Raw genomic sequence first — 24,683 nt, 5'->3', positions numbered from 1 at the left:
TAATAAACTAAATTAACCATTTAAACTAAATTACTGATCAAATTATTGATCTAAAGCCCACACTGTCACTGTATGATACTTGAAATTTTTCCAGAATGGCTATACAGCTGAATAAAATTATGCTGCAATATTTTCCTGTTTAACACTGTAAAGCTGCTTTGAAACAATCTACATTTTTAAAAGCGCTATATAAATAAAGTTGACTTGACTTGACTTGACTTAAGGTAGCCAAAACAGGACAAAAATGTTGTCGTCGGAGAGAGCACAGAGTGACTAGCGCTCTGTAGAGCAGTTTGTCTGCTTAGGGCTACTGTAGACACATGACGGTGCAAAATGACGATTTCACTCTAAGGGGACCCGCAGTGTATGTAGATAGAAATGGCTCATTCTAAGGTAATAAAAACATAACGGTTCATTATGTAAGGTCTTTATACACCACTGAAAACATAGTTATGCATATTGCATTTCTGTCAATAGATCCTAATAAATACTACACACTGCACCTTTAAGACTGCTTATGAGGACCTGGTATTTTGTGTTTTTGTCTGTTCAGGTTTACATTCAGTAAGTTCATTCTGCCCTGTAAGTATATATACAATGGCCTAATGTGGTCACATGAAAATTGGGGAAGGGAGTATGAATTTCAAGTTCCATTTTCCATCCATTTTCACCATAATGTGCCCTCGACAGGATTTCAATAGACGGTCGGCATAAATTGGAGAATAATCAAGGCAGTTTTTTTTCTTCATGTCGTCTGGTTATTATACAGGCACTAGCAGTGGCAGCTAACCTGAAAGCCTGACAAATGCATCTGGGAAGATTGGCCATTCCAGCAGCATGTAAACGCTTAAATGTTGAAGTTTAATTTTCAGTCACAATCCCCTTTCTTTGTCTCCATGTGATACAAGACTGATTAGACAGACACGAGGGGAAAGGGATAAAAAGAGAGAAAATGGCAAATAGAAATCAGGAGGAGCAAGTTCAAAAGAACTAATTTCCTCTATTCTGTCATAATTCTCACAGCAGGTCTAACCCCTGCAGATCAGTGATCCAGACAGGACATTTACTGTATGGTCATAATCGCACATCAAATCAATCCTCACAACTAGGCTCTGAGAGTGATTCACAGTCAGACGGGTGTTTTAAAGCAATGATTCCTCAAATTCACATGGGGTTCTATATAGAACCCTAGGGTTCTTGACTCAATTTTAAAGAACCCATTATGCAAAAAGATTCTACATAGGGGAGATGTCTTATATAATTGCATAATACGTTCATGTTTAACAGGATATTTCAATTTATTCTAGTGATAAAGTATGTTTACGAGCTGTATAATTCATAAAATTTTAATTACAATTAAAAATGAATTAACAAAATGAATGAATTAAATCTAAATCCATAAAATGATCCCATGATGGGAATTTTTTTTTTTTTAAAGAAGTATCATTGTCCAATTCATCAATGAATAATTCAACCTTTTCAATGAATCAAATAATCCATTTTACAAAAATAATCAATTTCTTTTTTTTTTTCACAAATCAGACTGATTTGGTTCTTGACTCAATGATTCACAGTGGTTAAAAACTCACTGGAAGACAAGATTATAGGACTTCATGTAACCCCTCCTGTTCAAACCGCCCGCTGCAAGCAGGACTCGAACCCCGGTCCGCCGGCATGAGCGTCAAACACTCTAACAAGGAGGCTAAATGCTGCAACCCCTAGCGTCAATCGCTAAAGCGTCTCTTGACATCAGAGGAGTGAGGTTTACTCGCACAGAAACTACTAGCTGGCCTCCATTACATTCATATAGTTATATATTGATATTGGACAACTTTTATGATGCTTTTGCGTCCTTTTAGACGCTTGAAAGTTTTGTGCTCCATTTATTATAGCTGAAAATAATTTTGCCTTTTGTTTTTCACAAAAGAAAGCAAGTCATGCAGGTTTTGAACTACATGAGGGTGAACAATTGATAGCAATATTTTGACTTTTGAGTGCACTATCCTTTTAAAGATTCAGTGACATGGTTTTTAGTTACTCTCTCCAATCAAGCAGACACGCGCCATGAGGGATGAAAAGAAATTCAACCCTGACGGATTATCGTCATTCGAGCCCTTTGGACATGGGTGGGATTATCTAGCTAAACTACAGCGTGATGATTTACAACCTCCGCCCTCATTGTGAGCTGGCATCTGGGATAGATGCTCAAGCGAACACATAGATGCCCATGATACAGAAATCACACAACAGCTCCTTCACACTCTCATTGGGTATCGCCTGGAGCATATTGAGCAATTGTGAGAGATGTTCCCATTTTCAGCCGGCACGGAAAGGATTAGGAGCGTCAAGGGGTTTGATAGACAGAAATGTGATGGGAGTAATGGAGGGTGGTGAGGAAAGAGATGCTTATCATAAAGCCATTTCACTCTTCTCCCTACTAATCAGCTTGGGAAATCAACCCCATAGACACACAATGTGAGTCTGGGGGGGAAAACACATTGTCTTCAAAGCAATCACTCCTAATCTATTTGGGTAATTAATGAGAGTGTTAACGAGCAGGCGGTGGCCCTAGAGTATGGTGAGGGTCTAATGTGGAGTGATGGAGTCATGATGAGGGGCCGTTTCCACTTGTGACTGATGGTCCATGTGCTCCGAATACGTATGTAGACAGCTGGATCTCTGAACCTTGTTCTTACTGATCAATCATTTACTCATCAGCGTCCTGAGAGGCCATCCTACTGTCTGAACCAGAAAAATACAAAAAAAAGAATAATACTTTGTGCAAAGAAACTTTTTTAAGGTTTTGATGCCTGTGACTGTTCACCCAAAAATACAAATTCTTTCATCATCTACTCACCCTCATGTTGTTTAAAAAACGAAACCCAAAAATGAGGAATTTTTGAATGACTTTGTATGACTTTCTTTTGTGGGGAAAAAAAGAGATGTCTTAATCTCAATCAAATATATAGTGACTTTAATCATAAAATTAATCCACAGGATTCAAACATTACAGTTCAGGTCAAGAGCAACAGAACAAAATTGAGTCATTATTCACTGACAGTTTTTTTCCTCCACTGAGCTGTTAACCCAAGAACCCCTGAGAACAGACAACTGAGTCAGTGAGTTGAACTCTGTTTCATGAGCAAACCAGTTTGATTCAGGAATTAATCATTTAGTTTATCATTTATTGATTCTGATTGAGTCTCCTTAAAAGCATGAATCATTAATTGATTCAGTTCTCAAGTTCAACTCAATCCTTTGGTCATTAAGAACTGTGACTGCATGGGAAAAAAATCCTTTTGTTGCCAACATGACGGTGAGCAAAAAAGTATTTAAATGGAAGCTCAACACATAATTTATATGTTGTAAATGCCCATTTTTTGAGTGGAAGGAAAAACATGCTGTTTTCGTACATGTATCTTTAAATGCAAATCCAGAGCCAGTACAAGCTGTGCCTCTGTCCGAAACTCTTCCAAAAATGAACAACACATCTGTTTGGTTTTGATTATCATTGATTGACATTACAGTTCTTCGAGATCATGCAAGTTTTTTTATTTACATGCGTTTTAAAGCCATATCAGTTTAAACTTCTGATATACGATTTTCTGAGCGCACACACCTGAAGCACGCGCACAGAAAGCTGGCTGTCAGATGACGTGTCCCGTGAGTATTAAACTAATTTCTCTTTCGCATGTTATTGTGCTTAAACTATCAAATACACACAAGGATATTTCAAAAGTGAACAAAGTTCACAAACACAGTCAGTTATGTCTGTGAACATAAACAGCAGGAAAAGAAATTGCATGTTTATATGAGATCAGGGGTTTTCATGAACCCCCCTACGTTAATTTCACTCGCGCCCCCCTAACTCCCAAACAGTATGAACATCATTGATATATTACTTGATGGGTTCGGACATCATTGCTATATTACTTAATATGCTGCATATAGTGTCAAAATCATGTCTAAAATGGGTGTGACAAAGTGACCATTGCAAATCCATTTGTTCTTCATGTCAAAAGTTGAGCAGAAATAGAACGAGGCATCAGTTTGCTGTCAGTCAGGGATTTTGTGTGTTACATCGAACCGCTCGCGTCCCGTGTAGACAGGGTATTAGTTCAACTGAAACATTAAAAATATAAACAGCTTACCGAATTTTGTGTGACGGTTAAGTTTGTTTTTCATTCAATTTAACCGTTTTATGATCTCTTGTATTCTTGATTTTTTACAAGCCACCCGTCCATTTTGTTTTTAGTTGTTTTTGCTCAAATTCAAATCTGCTGTAACCATAGCATAGCCAATGATTAGCTGGGAGAAGAGTCAAATTGCCCCCTCTAGTGGATGACTAAAGATTTGCTAGTAAAATATCACATTTACAGCGGTTTCACTCAAGTGTATGCTTCTAAATTAACAGGTGCTCGCGCCCCCCTAGGAGCGCCCCACAGGTTGAAAACCCCTGTATTCGATCTGTGTATTAAGTGTGAGCAGTGTAATATACAGTACCTACTGCATATGCTGTTAAAATTAATCAAACAACAAAAGAAAAACATAAAATACTCACCGCTCTTGACTGAATAACTTGGTAGCTTAATACATTTCTTACTTGAATGCTGCTATTAAATACTCTGGTGGCGAGGAGATAAACATGGCGGGACTGGGTTTTTACAACAATAGGGTGGTTGTGTACACACACTGCAGACACATAAATATGTTAAAAAACTATATAAAAGTGAATTTTTCATTATAGACCCCCTTTAATTGTTAGTCAGAATATGATCTTAAAGGAAGTTTGCATTTGCAGTTGTTTTCATGTTTTACATTTAAATTGAACAAAATGTAATCTAATTGATGTTCATGCTTACATTTTTTCACAATGAATGTGAATTGAAAAGGCCTTTTCAAGGTTTTAAAAGGCCAACATTTAAGGTTGTTTTTACAGAATTGTTTTTGCAATGTAACTGCAGAGAGAGTTGCATCTCTTAAGAATCTTGATGCGTATAAAGAGGCCAAAACCTGTCAGCCTGTGCTGATCAAAAGCTCAGAGTTACAGTCTGTACATTTGCTGTGATATTGATTCTTCCCTTGCTCATACCCATTTTAAAAGCTCTCCTTACACAAACCTGTATGATGGTGCAGTGCAATAATCAGTCAAAATCCATCATAGTCCCCTCTCCCTTCCCGTCTCTCTGTCTCTTTCTGTACAGGCCTTTTCAATTGCCTTGGACAGGCTTTTTATCACTCCCTAAAACAAGCCATTACAGGCTTTATTACAGCAACTGGCTTCTCAGCTGGTGTACAGGCACACCTCTGTCGCTACAACTGAACCAGGGGTGCAAAGCTTCTGACATGCATTGTACAGGAACAGATCGAGTTCTCCCAGCACAGTTATAGAAGTCATTTCACCCCTGCCAGTACTAGGCGGCTCTGAGGAGGTCACCCGGCTGGGTCTGCCCAAACTTAACTCATCAACACAGAGAAGGTATAGGTTCAAGCTAAAATTAAGGTCACACAAAAACAATCCAAAAGCTGAGGGAGACAGAATGAGGATATCAAGGAAGCACAGATATCAAGTGGTAAAATGGATTGTTACATTCAATTCTATTTGACTCCAAAATGTTCAAGAAAAATACATCCGAATAGACACACAATATTGCTTCCAAAAAGCTCATTCTCAAACTACAACTAAACAGTGAAATGGCTTAGAAGTGCTTAGAAGTATTTTCAAATGTCAATAGGTCAAAAACGAGATTATAAATGCTAAGCTAAATGTTACAACAGATTTCTATCTCCATCTGTATCTCCGAACACTCAGTGAATGATGTTTCAAGCACTGTGAGTCATACACATCACATACAATTATCTCCAAAGGCCAGAGTGATAGTGTTGTGTGAATATATCACATTTTTATTCACTAAAACATTTAAAATGTACCCAGAGTGATTTTTAATATAGCTGTGTATATTATTGAGCTAAATAGCTATATCATTCATTGATAAACATATCATTGCTGCATTTCTGAGGATTCTTATAGGGATGCCGTGCTTCCTGTGTAGCCTTAAAGCAATCGCCACTGGTCAAACTCTCAAATGACCCTGCTGAGTCAGAAAGCCAAACATTTATTAAACTGCATGTCTTTGAGGTCAGATGTCTTGTGCAATTTAATCCGGACCATCAGGATATGTGTTAAAGATGTTCACCACACATCTGAATGGGTTTATCAGCTCTAGAATGTCGGAAATGTCTCTGCATTTGATAGTTCACTAGTTTCTCAAAATTTCCCTCATGTTGTTCCAAATCTGTATAATTTGCTTTCTTCAAAGGGACATATACATTGCATTCAAGGTATCCTGTGTTTTATATTATATAATATACAAATCGGTTGGTTTTGGGGTAAGGGTTGGACTACATGCTCAAATATGTCCAAATAGTGTAAATACATTTTTTTTATAAAATGATGATGGCTGATTACATTTAAAATCACATTATTTTCCATATGCATCTGCTTATATATGTGAACCTGGACCACAAAACCAGTCATGAGGGTCATTTTTTAAATTGAGATTTATACATCAACTGAAAGCTTAATAAATAAGGACAATATTTGGCCGAGTTGCAACTATTTGAAAATCTGGAATCGGAGGGTGCAAAAAAATTTTAATAATGAGAAAATCGCCTTTAAAGTTGTCCACATGAAGTCCTTAGCAATGCATATTACTACAAATAATACTTTTTTATATATATTTATGGTAGGAAATTTACAAATTATCTTCATGGAACATGAAATTTACTTAATATCCTAATGATTTTTGGCATAAAAGAAAATTTGATAATTTTGACCCATACAATTATTGCTGGCTATTGCCACAAATATACCTGTGCGACTTATGACTGGTTTCGTGGTCCAATGTCACATAGGAGATCGCTCATTTCTGCTTCTTTTTTTCCTATGTTTTGATCTGGAGATACTGTCAGGGTTGCCAGTTCTGTGCAACAAATGTACCCTAATGGCCAGATCAAAGTCACCTAAAAATAGCCCAATGCGATTTTCTCCAATGGGCGACTGAGGGTGTTTTGGGGGTGTTGTAGCACTTAAATCGTACTTACGGGGGTGAAAATCAACCCGCAGATTTAGTTTTTTTTACCCATGGCAACTACTTAAAGGGTTAGTTCACCCAAAAATGAAAATTCTGTCATTAATTACTCACCCTCATGTCGTTCGAGACCCGTAAGACCTCCGTTCATATTCGGAACACAAATGAAGATATTTTTGTTGAAAGCTGATGCTGAGAAAGGCTTCAGATAGGCCTCCATTGGCATTCAGTACATTTATACTCCCAAGACCGATAAAAGGCACTTAAAACGTTGTTACAAAGTCCATCTCACCACAGTGACTCTACAATAATCTTACGATGCGACGACAATAGTTTTTGTGCGCAAAAAAAAATCTAAATAACACCTTTATCCAACTTGTTACTGCCTTCCGTGTGTGCCTCCACGACGCATGTGCGAGAATATGACGCAGATCCGGCGTTCGGACAGATGACCCAGAAGAGATTTGTTTACAATCAGAGGAAGACACGCGTGTCTAAGCTGTTGGATTCTACATTGATCGTGCTTTAGGTCTCGGCGTAGTGCTCAAAATGGGGCTTAAGTGTGCATTTCATGGATTCCCGAACCCCGGCGCTATACGTCATATTCTCGCTCATGCGTCGTGGAGGCACACGCGGAAGGCAATACAAGCTGAATAAAGGTGTTATTTTGATTTTTTTTTGCGCACAAAAACTATTGTCGTCGCATCGTAAGATTATTGTAGAGTCACTGTGGTGAGATGGACTTTGTAACGACGTTTTAAGTGCCTTTTATCGGTCTTGGGAGTATAAGTGTACTGAATGCCAATGGAGGCCTATCTGAAGCCTTTCTCAGCCATCAGCTTTCAACAAAAATATCTTCATTTGTGTTCCGAATATGAACGGAGGTCTTACGGGTGTCGAACGACATAAGGGTGAGTAATTAATGACAGAATTTTCATTTTTGGGTGAACTAACCCTTTAAAAAAGTAGCCCAATTCCGTGGGAAAACCATAGACTTGGCAATACTGTACTCATTTAAGAGATGCGCAATAGCGCCCGCTAGTGTATTACAGTGAAAACACAGAAAGCCATAAAAACTGAATGACCGGGAAGAATTTTCTAATGAATGACGAGTCAACTCATCAATGGCAGGGAAAGAGTTAATATTGCTGCACTTACTCTAAAAAGTCTATTGGCTATTTTTGCCTGATTTTTTGCCAAATTTGTTTTAATAAGAACTCAGAAAAGAAAACAGCACTCACATGAGGTGTTTAAATGTCAGGAAATTACTACCACCCTACAACTAATGATGCCATTCAAATGAGGACATCGCCAATAAATGGAAAAACACATCCTGGTGATGCGGAATAAACTCTTAAATGTTCTTATCCATGTGTGGATGAAGAAGTAGATACATTTATCATTGAAATGCTGTATTGATCGCAAGACAACATATTTACCAGCACAGAGAATGTGCACGGAGACCTTATTTGCAGGTTGTAAAATAACTCTACCTACAACTAACAAACATGCCTAAACATTGATGTTTTACCAAATACAAAATAACAGGTAGTTGCAGAGGTGTATTTCATCCCATAGATAAGAGTGGATTGAGTGTAAGACTTTGTGATTGACAACACAGAGAATGTGAGATCACAGTGGGCTTCTATAATGAGAAACAGAAAACAACATGGCATGAAACCCAAGACAAGTGTCTGTAAACAAAACCCAATATTACACACAACCCCCACACACACAACACGCTCACACACTTCAAGAACAGACACATTCCCATTGTCAGTCTGTGTTCAAAACAGATAGCCTTAAGACTGGTGTTGAGGATAGTGCCACATGTCTGTCTTGTCTAGTGTAGCACTTGTCTTGTATGTAGGCTTGTTCGACTTGATACAGCGAACCTGAGACACCGCCGACGCCACGTGACAGTGACGTATGGCATCAAAGCACCACGAGAGCGATTCGAGAGCAGTGGGCTAATACAGCCGGTGCAGTTTCTCTAGAGTGGCTGCACCAGACTGCTCGGACTCTGATGACGACACAGCTGTTCCATGATTGGCCAGATTCACCGCATGACAGCGATCACGTGCGTTTCGTGTTCATTCTAAAACCTTCAGCTCCACTAATGCTCACAACTCCTTCAACCTCCTTTCATGTAGTCGCGATGTTATATTGTCATGTTTATCAAAATAAAACTCATAAAAAAATGTAGACCCCACTTCATTGATAGTGTAGACTTATATGTTGAACTTTATTCTTGTACAAACAGATGCTGTATTAAGCAGTGCATAAAGTATTACATGACAATAATGTCTCTGAAACATCTGTGTATTGCCAAATATTGCATTTATTTCCCTTCAGCTGTGATAAAGTATGCAAACACAGCACGAGCGTCACTGCGGGAAGCAGAACATTTCTGACTTCACGTCTCCGTTTGCAGCTCTTCCCCGCCTGCACGCGGCTACTCTCGACGATCGGTGACATCCAGCCGCAGCCGATGTCAAACACGCCTTTTGTCATTTCTGGTCATGTGCTTGTGTTTGTCATGTTTGGTGTGAGCACATGGCTCGTCATGTGTTCCTTGTGTCATGTGCTCTCCTGTCTATTGGCTTGACCCCACCCCTCTTGTTATCTGATTATTGGTTAATTTGTCGCACCTGCCTTCCCTCATTATCTGCCTTGTTTGTGCCCTATTTAATCTCCTTGTGTTTGCAGTCCTGTGCTGGATCGTTGTCTTCTGTTCCCTGTTTCCTTCATGTTCCTGCTCCTCGTGTTTAGTTTATGTCAAGTTTGGTTTCCCCCCTTGTGGGTGTTTTGTAGTGATGGGCAGACCGAGGCTTTGTGAAGCACTGAAACAGTTGAAGCAAATGTGCCATTTTGTTTCGAAGCTTCGAATCAATCCGACACCTGTCTCTACGGTAGAACCTAGTGGTCACTTGCATCTGCATCGTCTTGATCTGAAATAACCTTGACAATGATATTGGTTTTGTAATCTGTTGCCTCCTAATTGTTAATAACTATAGGGGTTTTTTTGGTCATGAAAAATGAACATTAATAAAATAAATAAAGCCACAATGTGTCACATTTGTTTCATAACATTTTTATTGAAAAATATTATTTGCTCTGCTGTTGAAGGACTTAGCCGACTTCTTTTTTTACATATATAATTTCTTCAGCCTTTGAAAAGATCCTCTCACAAGGGACACTTGTTGCTGGCATGCACAAATATTTTTTAGCAAGTACATCATAGGCTACAAATGAGGGAAAATGACTGCTCTCTCTTTCCAATAAATTAATGGATCATGCGTTCTGTGCAAAAACGCATCTTTGAGGTACTTTTTCACTTCTACTGTTGCATCAGCTGTAGCACTGTGTATCGTCCGGGTTACATGGATACGACTATCAAACAGTTCCCATAAAAAAGGCCTAGGTACAGGGAGAATGTTACCATCCTCTGCACCCTCCAAAATGGCTGTGCCCTCAAATGGCGCATCGTGATGTATTGTTGCAGTAGGCTAGCTGCCTATCACAATACACACATCTCACTATCTAGCTTATATATCACCTAATCTATATATAATTATATATATCTAACTTATGCTGTGCTATCTGTCACTATCTAACTTAGCCTATATTAATGTGTCACTATATCTATCCTAACTATATGTCACTGTCTATACCTATCAGTCAATATATCTAATTTAAATATAGCCTACATAACTAACCAAAGCGCACTATAAATCTCTATATCACAAAATCACTGCTATCACAAAATCTTTCTCCTCGCACAAAAACCCACGAGGTGAAGATGGATTAACTTTTAAACTTTTAAACTGTGGGGTATTATACAGATGTGTGACTGACTGATTGTGTGGTTTGTTCCCGCCCCTTTCAATCAAACGCAGTTTCGACAGGCGCCACCTGATGAAACACTTTGAAGCTTCATTTAGCCATAGTCACGTGTCATGGGTGTTTCGAATCACAGTTCGGAGCAGTGTTTCGAAACATCTGGGATCTCGGCAAAGCGCTGAAACGTCAGTTTCGCGTCAGCCATCCCTAGTGTTTTGTTTGTGTTTGTTTTATTTTTATTATCTAATAAAGGCCACTTATTCTTCTTGCACTTGAGTGCTCCCTCCTTTTCTCCCAACCGTTCCTGACAGATAGTTTCTGTGATGGAAATGGGAAAAGGGATTTCTGACATGGCCATTATTATCTAGCTATAAAACTAAAATACAACCTAATATTTTTAAGTTCGAGTAAGCCAATATTTTCACGACATAAAATCAGAATATAACCAAATGTGACCTGTGCTGGCAAAATGAGTTGTTGACTTCAAAATGATGTATGATTTGTTTGCATCGGACAAAAAAATGACTGAGCTATACATGTTTAACCCTTAAATGCATGACTGTTTCGCCAAACGTTCTTACATATTTGGGTCTTTAGCGACCCGGATCTATATCTAACATGGATAGATCTATACCTGTCGCGATAATATATAAAACTCCTAATATTAGAGCAACAATTACAGAAGAATAAAATAACACATATTTCGTTACCTTTTGGAGCTTGGAAGGGTTCAGTTTGAGCAGATGTTTTATACCATCACCACTGTCCTCGTCAGAACTAATTTCCCAGTACATTCAGCATCTGGATCATATTCGCGATCTCACGCATATTCTCAAAACTCATTTTCAACGTCTTGAAAATAAATATTTTGATCACTGACAGCTTCCTTCACCAGATCCATCATCAAGTGACAGTGACAGTAATATTTGATTGTGTTCAGTTCTTGCTCTGCAGTAAATCGCTGAGCCATTTCAAGTTTTGCAGATTATAATTATTATTGTTTCATTTTCAGTCTGCAGTATGAGTGAAACGTTACTTCATTATTGTGTATCAGACATTGCCACCTTGTGGAATAAAGATGTATTGCAGTTATTTCGTCATTATAGATTCATTTATTATTGTGCAGGGGAAAAAATACATACAATTATACAAACCTCGGGTGGTTAGCGACCCTATACAATTTTGACAAAAAACTAGTGGAAAAACAGGCATTCAATTATAATTTTATAATTTTTTTCTTGTTATATAGTTTAAAATTGATTGATTGAGGAATACTAAGAAGGTTGATGTCTAACTTTAAAAAATGAATGAGAAGGGGGGTAGTGAATGACGTCTCGGGTCGCTAAAGACCCGAGGTATGCATTTAAGGGTTAAAGTCGATAGAGTCAGCAAAGTCAGTTTCGAGAAAAATCGAGTTTTCTGAAGGTTCCAATACAAAATCACCAAGCAACCATCCCTTGAAATTAACCAAACGTTCATTTAAGACATAAAAGATAATAATAAATACTGCAATTCTGTGCATATCGGGATTGCACGCTGCCTGAGGCGTCTTTGTGCACGCGCTTTGGATCTGTCAATCAGCGCGAGTAAGATCGTTTTTCATGGACAAGGGAAAGGTACTCCTCTCAGAAAACGTACAAATAAAGATACTTTTAGATGTTTAATTGATATTTGGAGCATTGGGATCGCAAAATTTTCAAATTTTGTGAAAACCTCAAAATCTAAATTTTTCAATTGTTTTGCCTGTAGCTCGAAATTATCCCGTGCGTATTCTGACTCATTTTGCCATCACGGGTCACAAATATTTCCCAGATATAAAATATGAATTCCTTTATAGCTAAGAAGTTAGAATAAGCCAATATTTTGTAGCAATAAAATCAGAATATAACCCAATATTTCTAGCTACAAAATTAAAATATTCTGAAAAAAATCACAATATAACTTTAAAATCAGAATGCAGCCTGATATTGTCTAGTAATAAAATCACCAATATTTTCTTGCCCAGTATGTCCAGAATTTCCAGCCTTGGCCAAGAACTCTCATTTCATTGCATCACTAATTCTTTCTCTTTCCACCAGCTCTTACTATCTCTGAGGCTACAATTCATGTATGTATCAAACTGAAATTTATTGAATGCATCTCTGACATGCACTCTAAAAAAAATGGTGCTATATAGCACTAAAAGTGGTTATTGGCTCGTAATCATAGGGGAACCACTTTAAGTGCTGTATAGCACCGAATCTTGGTGCTTCAGTGATTCTTCAGCGGTTCTTCACCAGTTCTTTGGTATGACTGAACCGCTATGATACAGAACCTGTTAAGATATGGTGCTATATAGCACCAAAAGTGGTTCCCCTATGATTACGAGCCAAGAACCACTTTTAGTGCCATATAGCACCTTTTTTAAAGTTGTACAGCTGTCTGACAGGAATCACTCAGAGACAGTTTTAGATCCAATACAGTGAATGTACCTCCAAGAAAGATGCCTCTTGTTCCACTTATTCTGAGGAGCTGCTCGCTTTCGTCTTCCTGCTGACATCTCTGGCTCAGACACATCTGGCAGAGAGCAGCGAGGGGTCTTCATTAAGCCCAAGGTTGCTTGGTCTGCAGGGAAACACATACATGCATAAATACAGACCCAGACACATGTGCAGCATGCAGATAGGGTGATGATTTTTTGGTCCTGTAGACTGCAAAAGAGAATCTGCCAGCTGCAGTAAGCCAGATGGACATGAGACTACAAAAAAATTAAGAATTGCGTATCTCTTAAAACATCCAAAAATGCAAGGAGAACAACCAAGGACAATGTGGATCAGAGTTTTATTATAAAAAATTAAAGCATGTACTGACCTAGCACTCCCGTTTCCTCCAGCCCTCCAAACCTCTGCATGGCTTTGATGGCTCTAGTCAGAGCTTCCTTGGTCTGTAGCTGTCCATTCACAGGATCAGAGGGTGGGAGATACCCAAACTTGCTTAGCCAATCCTATAGTAAAAAAAGCAGGCATTGTTGAAGAGCATTGGGTCGAAATTTGTATGCTTTTACTAAAATTATACATTTCTGACAACTAGTGGGAACTGGATTTAATTGGCTAAAATATTAAACTTTTTCTCTCTATTTCTAAAGATGGCAATCTTATCAGTTTGTTTTCTTTTATCACAATATCATAATTAAGTTAGCATTTCAAGTGACAGATGTAGCATTTTTTGTCATGTCTTCAGATGCAACTTCTAACATAAAAAACCTGGCAATTTATTAAGAAATATTCCAGGTGCTTTTTCAGGTTTTACTCTAATCAAAAAGTTTCAGTTTTCTTGGAAAATATTTTTGTTTATAAATCTTGTCAGTCATTTATAAATCTTCAACTCTAAAGGGTTATTTCACCCAAAAAGGAAAATTCTGTCACCCTTATGTCATTCCAAACCCGTAAAACTTTATTTATCTTCGGAACACAAATTAAGATATGTCTGATCAAATCCAAGAGCTCTCTGACGAACCACCACCAGTGGTTCAACCTTAATTTTATGAAGCGACGAGAATACTTTTTGTGTGCAAAAAACAGACAAAAATAATGGCTTTATTCAACAATTTCTTCTCGTCTGTGTCAGTCTCCTATGCAGTTTACGTTGGCCAGGGGGCCAGGGGGTCAGAGGGTCTCGGATTTCATCAAAAATATCTTAATTTGAGTTCCGAAGAGGAACGAAGGTCTTACAGTTTTGGAACGACATGAGGGTGAGGAATTAATGATAGAATTAACCCTTTAACTAAAAAAATATACATTTATTAATGACATTAGTGACATAATTTTTGGTGAGCTAGAAACAACACAAACATCAGTAACTATTAGCAATGGATTTGATTAATTCTGTGATGTTTGGTGGTATTTAGTGTTTGTCTCAGTAAAACAAATGATAAAACTACAGAAATTGGTATGATAATATCGAGAACTTCAAGATGATATCCCAATCAATCAATCAATCAATCAATCAATCAATCAATCAATCAATCAATCAATCAATCAATCAATCAATCAATCAATCAATCAATCAATCAATCAATCAATCAATCAATCAATCAATCAATCAATCAATCAATCAATCAATCAATCAATCAATCAATCAATCAATCAATCAATCAACCAACCAATCAATCAATCAATCAATCAATCAATCAATCAATCAATCAATCAATCAATCAATCAATCAATCAATCAATCAATGAGCAATGGCTAAATACAAAGTTCTGTCATGAAACTCTAGATGGTGCAAGCTGGTAGGTTCATAACTCAATCTGAGTTATCATATCATTCTCTATAGGGCCCAGCTGATTGGTTCCTGCTGTTCCTCGCTACTCAACCTTCACATTTTTGGTCAGCAGTTGAGGCGCACATTCAGAAACCCTCAACCTCCCAGCTCCACCTGTATAGATCCGCTATGGTTAATTAATGTATGCTATTGTACAGCAGCAGCATGTCTTACTTGCTCACAGCAAAGTAATATGAATTGGCAGTCAGATATCCATTGTCAGTATGTGGATGATGAAACACTGGGATAGAACAGTGTATGTACTGGCAGTAGCAAGTCCCATATAGCAAGTCCCATAACACCCTAGCAGATCTATTCCATCAAGACCAAATATATCAACATTGTCAACATATATATACACACCATTGTGTTAATAAATAGGTTGTAATTAATTAATAGATTGGGGGCCTATACGTCCAGGTCCAGCATGGTTTATCAAACCTCAATCACCACACATTCTAAAGAGACAATCACCATCTCTTACTAGCACCCACTCACTTTAAATTGACTCAACTCTGCAGCTCATCTACTTGACATTGATGACTATTGCGATTGTGCTGAATGACTATTAACAAGCATCGATTTGAGTTGAAAATTCAGGGGGCGATATTAAAGATTCTGACAAACTCAAGCCTGTTTTTTTTCTCCATTATTGTGCGTTAAGCAAGACTATGTTGAATTTTAATGCTGTTTTGTCAGTCAGATTAATAACTGAGACCATCTCCTTACAATTCAAACGATTCCATTAGTAAAGTTGTTTTGTGCCAGCGCAGCAAACTCAGCAGAGCATGGAGGCATCCCAGCTGCATGTCAGCTCAGGCCTGCGGCCAAACTGTTTGCATATGGATTTAATTTCATATAGTATTGTGCTAAAACACAACGCCAGTGTAATACGGTTCATTAAAATGTATGATCTCTGAAAAGGTTCTCGCCTGATTAATCATGCCACCTTCATCGTCTAGAAAAACATCATTATGGCTACATTAATTATAAGAGCAAAAGAGAGTTATTAAAAGCGTCAAAGCTGGCTAACTTAAGACATTGAGGATGTGGGTTTTCCTTTAAGTGTCAATAAAAGACTGAGGACGTACTGTGTGTGTGGACGGACCAAGGTCTTTTTGAACAGGGGTGCAAACAAACCTCTTCACCTCAGTCTAACAAATGATGACACTGACAGGCAAAAGAACTAGAACATCAAGTACAAGAGCTAAAAACACCATCAATATTGCATTCATACCCCGTCTTTGAATCTGAATAACCGAAGGTTGAAAAGTTCACTTCTTGAAGCTAAACTTTGTTAAGCTCCACATTCAAGTTCTAGAGAGAAAGGAATCACTTCAAAATAAGGCAGAAGGATAAAATAAGTGTGTTAGGTACATGTGGATGAGTGGGTCAACAACATGGAGCACTAACAAAAATAGTTCACCCAAAAATGAAAAATAAAAATGAGATCAAATTTCCTTACTTGTATTTTGTATTTGATTCCAACCCATTTGACTTTCTTTCTTTGAAAACAAAAGATGTTTTGAAGAATGTTTACACTGCATAGTGTTCTTGCTGTCGAGCTCCAACATAAGTGAAATAAAATAAAATAAATAATTAAAAACGGCATAAAAACTGGAGAGAGTTAAGTGTAAAATTGTATTGGAAAAAACAGTGTGAAGTCTTTTGAGAATCTCCTTTTGAGAATAATAAAAGAAAGAAACTCATACAGGTTTAGAACCGCAAAAGATGGTAGTTTTTGTGAACTATATGTGTAATAAAATAAATCACAATAGGTACACTCTAGACCCAATAATATTTGAATAAAAAAAATTAAATACAATAGCTACATTGCAGATTTAATTATCTTTTAATAAATTAAAATAGGTACACTATAGACTAAATATTGAATTGTATCAAATAAAATAATATAAAATAGATACACTATAAACTAAATAAAATAGAACACAATTAAATCCAAAATAAGGTTATATGGTTATATCTGACATTTTTGTCCAAATTTAGTTTAGAACACTAAAAACAAATTTTTTAAATGATGTGATGTTTTTTTTAAAGGGTCATGAAACCCCCCTGCTGCAACGGGGTTTTTTCACACCTTCGATTTGAAAATTCTTCCAAAAAGGGGCGTGGTCGACAGCGAAAAGGTGGGATGGGTATTGTGTGGAAAGAGGGAATGGTTTGCATAAATAGGGGAGTGTCATTAGGCGCATTAAAATTAGCTAATTTGCAAACCGGCAATGCACAGACACAGGTGACATGGATAGCGATACCGATAACAGCAGTTACAGCGGTTCTGAGACATGTTCTTGGTTCACACGTTGGCAATGCTTACAACAGAGAGATGAGGGATGAGTACAGCGAATGAGAGAGCTCTGAGATCATAAGTGGCATGCAGCAGGAAGAACAGACAGAGATCGCTCGAATGTCATTCAGCTCTTCAGATCAGCATAGGCTAATTCAGTGAGAAATGAAAAGAAATGTTATTCTGTTTGACGAAATATTTTGCAAACGTGATAATAAATCTATATTTGTCCAAATATGCACTCTGTGCACTCATGAGAGAACATGAACCACCCACGAACACAGTCTCTACATGCTTGCGATGCGATAGAGGAGTGGGGGCCCACGGAGATGTACTCGGCAGGGAAGCCTCACTGTAAATCCTCAGGTCACCCAGGCTTATCAGCCAAAGTAGCCCCTTTTCTGGTGCACCAGAAAATAAACTAGATCGGAGTATAAGCGAAGAGACGCAGTAACGTCAGTGACTGACGACGTGCGCTGGGTTGCCCATGACAACCCGCGCTGTCCCAGCAGCTAGAATAAATCTATATTTGTCCAAATATGCACACTGTTTCACTAAGAGCCCGAACACATGCGGGTTAGTGCATGTCTGTGACCACAAATAAAACGGAGAAGACGTGGCTTTTGATTCTTGTTGATATTTCATTCAAAGTATTGTTCATTACAGATCGGTTATTTTGCACTCCTGACATAAATTAAGAAATTAATGTCAACTCTTGCAGGTTCGCCGTGCGATTCCTCAAGTTAATTTTACTTTACCGAACCTTTAGCAATGGCTTCCACAGACGGCTTCCCGGTTACAGCTCGCTCAGCGCCCTTACTTCGTATCAGCGCGACCATCCGCGATTGGTCTTTACCCACACGAAAGTAATCCAGGGAGCACCTTCACGACACGCTGAAAACAACACCTCACTTTCCTCCTTGACTTTTCCGCACGCTGCTTCCAAAACTTCCCCACCATGTCTCAACAATAATGATGGAAGACGAACCTGACAGAAGTGACTGTCTCATGCATAATAACTAAATTATATTTTATGCTTACTACAGCGCAGTGATTGGATCGAATGAGCTTTAGGTCATGAATATATGTGGAGAATCTCTCGAAACGGTTGACGTCAGCATGTTCGAGCAGCCCCATAGTTGGGCCTACGGTACACGCTGACGTCAGCTTCTGTGACGTTGCTCGAACTTAGCTTTTCAAACCGGAAGACAGAAATCGCTCTGAAAAATTTGAATAACATTAATGAGTACCTTTAGTGTTTTCAATGATGTGCAGCCTATACATATCTGTTTACATCTAAAAAAAAGTGTTTTGGGGTTTCATGACCCTTTAAAGTTATGTCAATTTTGGGACTTTTTATTTGGAAAACAAAAAGGTTCTACCTACAAAGTTGAATGGGATGCAAAAACTTTGAAGCTCAATATCAACAAACCGCTCAGAATGCAGATAGAACCATATAATTCCAAGAGGGCAATTTGGACATTAGACCATATTTTACAGAATGTGTTTTTGCAAGTGATTTCAAATAAATCACAAAAGAAAGAAAAAAAAAATTTACCCACAGCTTAAAAGAGCTGTACAAGACTATATTAACAAATTGTCATTACGTGGGTTGATAAATCATGGTCCTCTTCAGCTATGTGGCGCTGTGCTGCACTGACTGCTGCCTACTCGGTTTCCCTCCTCGCTGCTAGCTGACATAATTTGTGTGTTGACACACTGTCCAGCTGTGTAAAAGTGTGGAGAGGAGGCTAACTCTCTTTGTGAGTTATTTTCCCGCTGTCTGAAATATTGATGCACAACGACAAGCCACTGTGCGTACTCAATATCTTATATCTCCTATGCATACACACACAAACAAACAAACATATATACACACTCAAGTACCAACACATATTACTCACACTGACGCACCAGCACAAATATCCAAAAGGTGCAAGTGTCCACTGTTCTAGGGAAAAGGACAAATTCTGTGAGATCATTAAGAGGGCATCCTAATATTACTATCTTGTGTTAGCACACATCAGCATTGTTATTATAATTATCTTCACGCTAAAATCATCAGATAAGCGAGAGTGGTGGCTAAATCTGCCGTCGTATGCGCCAATACTAATAGGGTTGCATGCACCCATTTACATTACAGCCACAAAATGAAATTTTTCTATAGGTCGCTTATTCAAAACAAAGGCGTAGCTTGATGACGCTTTGATTTCACAGAGCTTTTATTATGTCGCAGGCGACCGCTTCCACTTCTTCCGCTCATGCGTATGTGGGGTAACGCAGTGCTGTTTTATCATATTAGATACATTTGAGTGTGTTGAAAGTTATGTTATAATGCTTCTCTGTGCGTTCACTCAGCGGCTACTATGAGACACTTCTTTCACACTGCAGTAAGCTAGATCGATATTAGTCATGGTAAAACATGGGACTCGCGGTAAATCAAGAAAATGAGATTTAAACAGTAGAACTAACTGCGTTGAGCTATATAACAATGATTAGTTTTATGTCGATGAGTGTATCCAAACAGTTGCACACCTGTCTAATAAAACACACAATATATTAAAGCATCTTTGGTGTTTCCATGGTTTCAGAAATCAAGGGTAACGCGGGTATGATGTCATTGATAGGCGACACAATATGCAGATATTTTAATCCAAAAATCCTATTGTGCCTTTGTCTGGCTATCACCAGACTAAGCTCAATTTAAAATTGAACATTGGTCTGGGGAGTCTGCTATGTATTTTCTACTGCAAAATTCAAATGTGCACAATTGGATAGTCCTTCAACCAATCAGACCACAAGAGTCGTGATCTACGGGCAACGACCCATCGCTTCTCTATCCGTCATCATGTTAAACCCGCCAATAGCGCTCCAGGTGGATAAGCCAGTCTGTGATTGGTTCCCGCAAAAGTGTAACAGAAGCAGTAGAAATGAATGTACGGGTTTCCAGACTGAGTTGCAGGGCGAAATCAAATCGCCAGCAGATCAGGCTGGGTTTACCCAGTCTAATTGTGCCTTTAAAGGTCCTGTTCTTCGTGATCCCATTTTTCAAACTTTAGTTAGTGTGTAATGTTGCTGTTAGAGCATTTATAATACCTGTAAAATTATAAAGCTCAAAGTTCAATGCCAAGCGAGATATTTTATTTGACAGAAGTTCCCTTTCAAAGCCTACAGCGAACGGCCGGTTTGGACTACATCCATGTATATCCTGCTTTAATGACGTCAGTAGAACAGTTTGTCGAATAACCTCCGCCCACAAGAATACGTGAAAAAGGGGGCGTGGTCTTGTTGCTCCCGCGTGGAGAAGAGGAAGTGCTGCGTTTGTATAGTGTTTGTCGCCATGTCGTCGAAATGCTGTTATTTTCATCCCAGAGTCAAATCACCTTTGTTTGGCTTTCCCAGGGACGCTGTACTTAGAAATCATTTAGCGCATGCATCCCCGTTATGGTAAGAGGCGTGATCTTTCCGGTAACGTGCGCTCTGCGTGCGCTAAGCTGCTGTCCAATCACAACACGGGAACCGCTGGCACAATCAGAACTCGTTACGTGTTTCTGAAGGAGGGACTTCATAGAACAGGGAAATCTTTCAAGCCGTTTTGAGGACAGTGAAAACAGTGGTATACAGATAAGTAAATTGTGTGAAAAATACTGTGTTTTTTTACACGTGAAACATGAACACATGTTATATTGCACACTGTAAACACAATCAAAGCTTAAAAAAACACGAAAAACGGGACCTTTAAGAATGACTTGTTTATAATAATAAATGTAATACATCAAGGGATGATTTAATAGCAGTTGGGGGCAATTGTAATATTTATTAAATTGTAATATCTATTTGCTAAATAAATATAATTAATAAAGAGAACACCTCAATGCCACTGTACATTTGTTAATGTAACTGAATGGGTTTTCCTTTCATATCTTTAAGCTGTCAGGAATAATATGTGTTTAAAACTAAATTGAAACCTACGTGATCATTACCTGAAATATTTAAAGACACCTAATGTCTTCAATAGCTTCACCCATACACATTAATGAAATAATGTTGATCACATTTCAACTTCTCAAATCATTCATACAATTTTTATATCATACAAGTGTTACAATTATCCACAACATCACAGCCAATATAAAATCATTTTACAGTAGCTAACTGTTATTCAAGCTAATCTTCAACCAACACACACACACACACACACACACACACACACACACACACACACACACACACACACACACACACACACACACACACACACACACACACACACACACACACACACACACACACACACACACACACACACACACACACACACACACACACACACACACACACACACACACACACACACACACACACACACACACACACACACACACACACACACACACACACACACACACACACACACACACACACACACACACACACACACACACACACACACACACACACACACACACACGTATACTCTCATATTCTATCCTCCTACACTGCCCCTGCCCCTAAACCTACCCATCACAGGAGACATTCTGCATTTTTACATTTTCAAAAAACATCACTTAGTCTGATTTATAAGATGTTTTCCTCATGGGGACCTAAAAATGTCCCCACAAGGACGAGGATTTCGGATATTGCCATCTCTGTGGGGACATTTTCCCCATAATGTAGGGATTACTAGTCCACTCACACACACATATATATATATATATATATATATAAATAAAATGTATAAACCATCTTTTCTTGCCTTTACTGGATACATAACTGATAGAGAGAAGGAGGTTGGGGTTGTTAGGATATGACACTGGCCAGCTATGTCCACGCACATACACTATCAGCCAGGCCACTTTTCTGACAGAGCTCTCAAATTTAGAGAGGATTGTCATTTCACAACCTTTAATGGTTAGAGGCGACCTAAAAAATGTCAGAGAAGTCGCAGGCTTTACTGAGGCACATTTTCCAAAAGATCAACTCAGCCAGGCTTGCTGGCTTTGATCAAGTGCATTACTGTGCTCTGAGGGGCCCGAAAAGACGTACCAGCCCTGGCAGTCCGGAGGTGATGATGAGTAAATGTGTTCAATGGTGAAGGTCAGTGTTCAGCGGTGCTTAGAATCCTCAAGCATGTTATCTGTCTTACTATGACCCAGTGGACAGCTAGTGGAAAGGTGAGGCTTCTCTTCACATGAAATCCAAAAGCCTCTATGAATTGTTTAGCATAGGGAGGTAAGAATGGTCAAAGGGTTATTAAACCTTCATAGAATATGAGCGGAGAATCGATAAACTTAGACAAAGTTGTATAAACCTGAAAATAAACTCCAGCGCAGCTGTTTATGCTTTGAAGAGCGCGCACGCACCAAGCGAGTCCCAGCTCGGTGCATCAAAGCCAGTTCCAGTCTCTTGGTTGCACAGAAGACTTTTACTACAGATTTATAGCCCTGACCTAACCGCGCCAAGCTCTGAGATTTCTCCCCAGCGTCTTACAGTCAATTCTGGCTCTTTGTTCCTTCTCATCTCCTATGAGGTGTCACGGATCATTATGCCACACAGAGAAAGGTTAGCAGACTAATGTGCCGCCGAGAGGCTAATAGTCTGGGACGTCAGTCATTGGCAATATGAATGAAAGGACTTTTCACAAGGAAAGATTTCAATGAGTGGTTGAGGGCTTGGAACAGGAAGAGCAAGTTTTGGGCATTAGGTGTGTTCGACATCGGCTGCGGCTGAATGTAACCGATCGGCGAGAGTTGCCGCATACAGGCGGGGAGGAGCTGCAAACAGAGACGTGAAGTCGGACACTTTCTGCTTCCAGTAGTGACGCTCGCGCTGTGTTTGCATACTTTATCACAGATGAAGCGAAATAAAATCAATATTTGTCAAATTTTGCATTTAAAGTAGGGCTGTCAAAATAACGCGTTAATTTCGATTAATTCATCTGAGGAAAAATAACGCGTTAAAAAAAAATAACGCAGATTAATCCATTCTGTGTTGGACTTTGACCCTGAGCTGTAAAATGAAGGAGGGAGACGAGAACGCGCTGCCTTGATCATCGATTGGAACATTTACGTAGCCTATATGAAAAAGGCCAGATGGAAGTGCCGATAAAAATAGTCGTCTGCGATGTCCTGCAATGTCCACTACCCAAGAGCGTGTCATATACACGCCATAAAGTGCGTATCATATGCACGCGAAAAACTGCGTAGCGTATACATTCCACGACACTGCACACTTGCTATTGATACGCAATCTCAACAGGGAGCGCGCACTCTTAAAGGGGCCACACTATATTCCTACTCGTTTCAATGTCCATGCATTCAGCAGCCCAAATGAATACCTGTCTGTCATTAATGTTAATTAAACAACTACAGGTGTTAAATAAATGTATACATATTAAATAAACCTACTGTATCTGTATATTTTTTTAAGAAATATATTATTGTTTTTCTTTGTTCTTTTATTTAGCCTATATTCAATTTCTCATATTTGCCATATTGCCCACCCCTTGCCCACCTGCACATACCAGCTGATATACAATGTAGTCTTGATTTGGGTTGGCACTCTGCATTGAAAGTTTGAAAGGGTTTTAAATCTTCTAAATCAAGTAAAATGACTCAAAATCTAGTAATTTAAGCATGCCAAATTCAACTTTAATCATATAAAATGTAATTTCCAAGCAGCAAAATTTTGGCCAGTGAAAATGCTGAGTGGCTAGTAACTTTGGAAAACCACTAGCCACAGTGGCTGGTGAGCAAAAAAGTTAATGTCAAGCCCTGTTTGTATGTGCAGTGAAAAAAATCTTCTTCCTGAAGCACTTTTTTATTTATTTTCTCAGCATATTAGGTCATATTGTTTATTGTTATGGCCAATATTTGAACAGTGAAAATAATAATAAAAGAGTTTTTGAACTTGAATGTCACTAATGCTGATTATTCATTGATTCATTTGAATTGAAATATTTAAAATACTTTCACAGCAAAAATTATGTATGCGATTAATTTAGATTAATTAATCACAGAGTATGTAATTAATTAGATTACAAATTTTAATCGATTGACAGCCCTAAATTAAAGACACTAAAAAATGTTTTTTTTTGGTTCTGAAAATTACTCCTGCATACTATAGAATAGCTTGAATGTAAC

General features: G+C 38.4%; 1 protein-coding gene across 2 annotated transcripts in view; it reads right to left on the bottom strand.

Moving 5' to 3' along the window:
* Positions 1–24,683, bottom strand: part of mmp17a (matrix metallopeptidase 17a) — a 142,527-nt gene that overhangs the window by 48,754 nt on the left and 69,090 nt on the right. Inside the window, exons 1-3 of one of the 2 annotated variants that reach the window (XM_079835323.1) lie at positions 16,702–16,775; positions 13,785–13,917; positions 13,406–13,538 (exon numbers count right to left, since the gene is read on the bottom strand). In XM_079835323.1, the coding sequence (XP_079691449.1) occupies positions 13,406–13,538; positions 13,785–13,824 (173 nt within the window). In that variant the 5' untranslated portion in view covers positions 13,825–13,917; positions 16,702–16,775. Of the gene's footprint in view, positions 1–13,405; positions 13,539–13,784; positions 13,918–16,701; positions 16,776–24,683 lie in introns of those variants that run through there. The other variant, XM_079835322.1, reaches the window with a different exon arrangement.

Source organism: Gobio gobio (assembly GCF_949357685.1).
Source record: "Gobio gobio genome assembly, chromosome: 14".
In the NCBI taxonomy this organism is placed as follows: Eukaryota; Metazoa; Chordata; class Actinopteri; order Cypriniformes; family Gobionidae; genus Gobio; species Gobio gobio.
The sequence above is the reverse complement of the archived record's forward strand: the minus strand, read 5'-3'. Positions and strand labels throughout refer to the sequence as shown.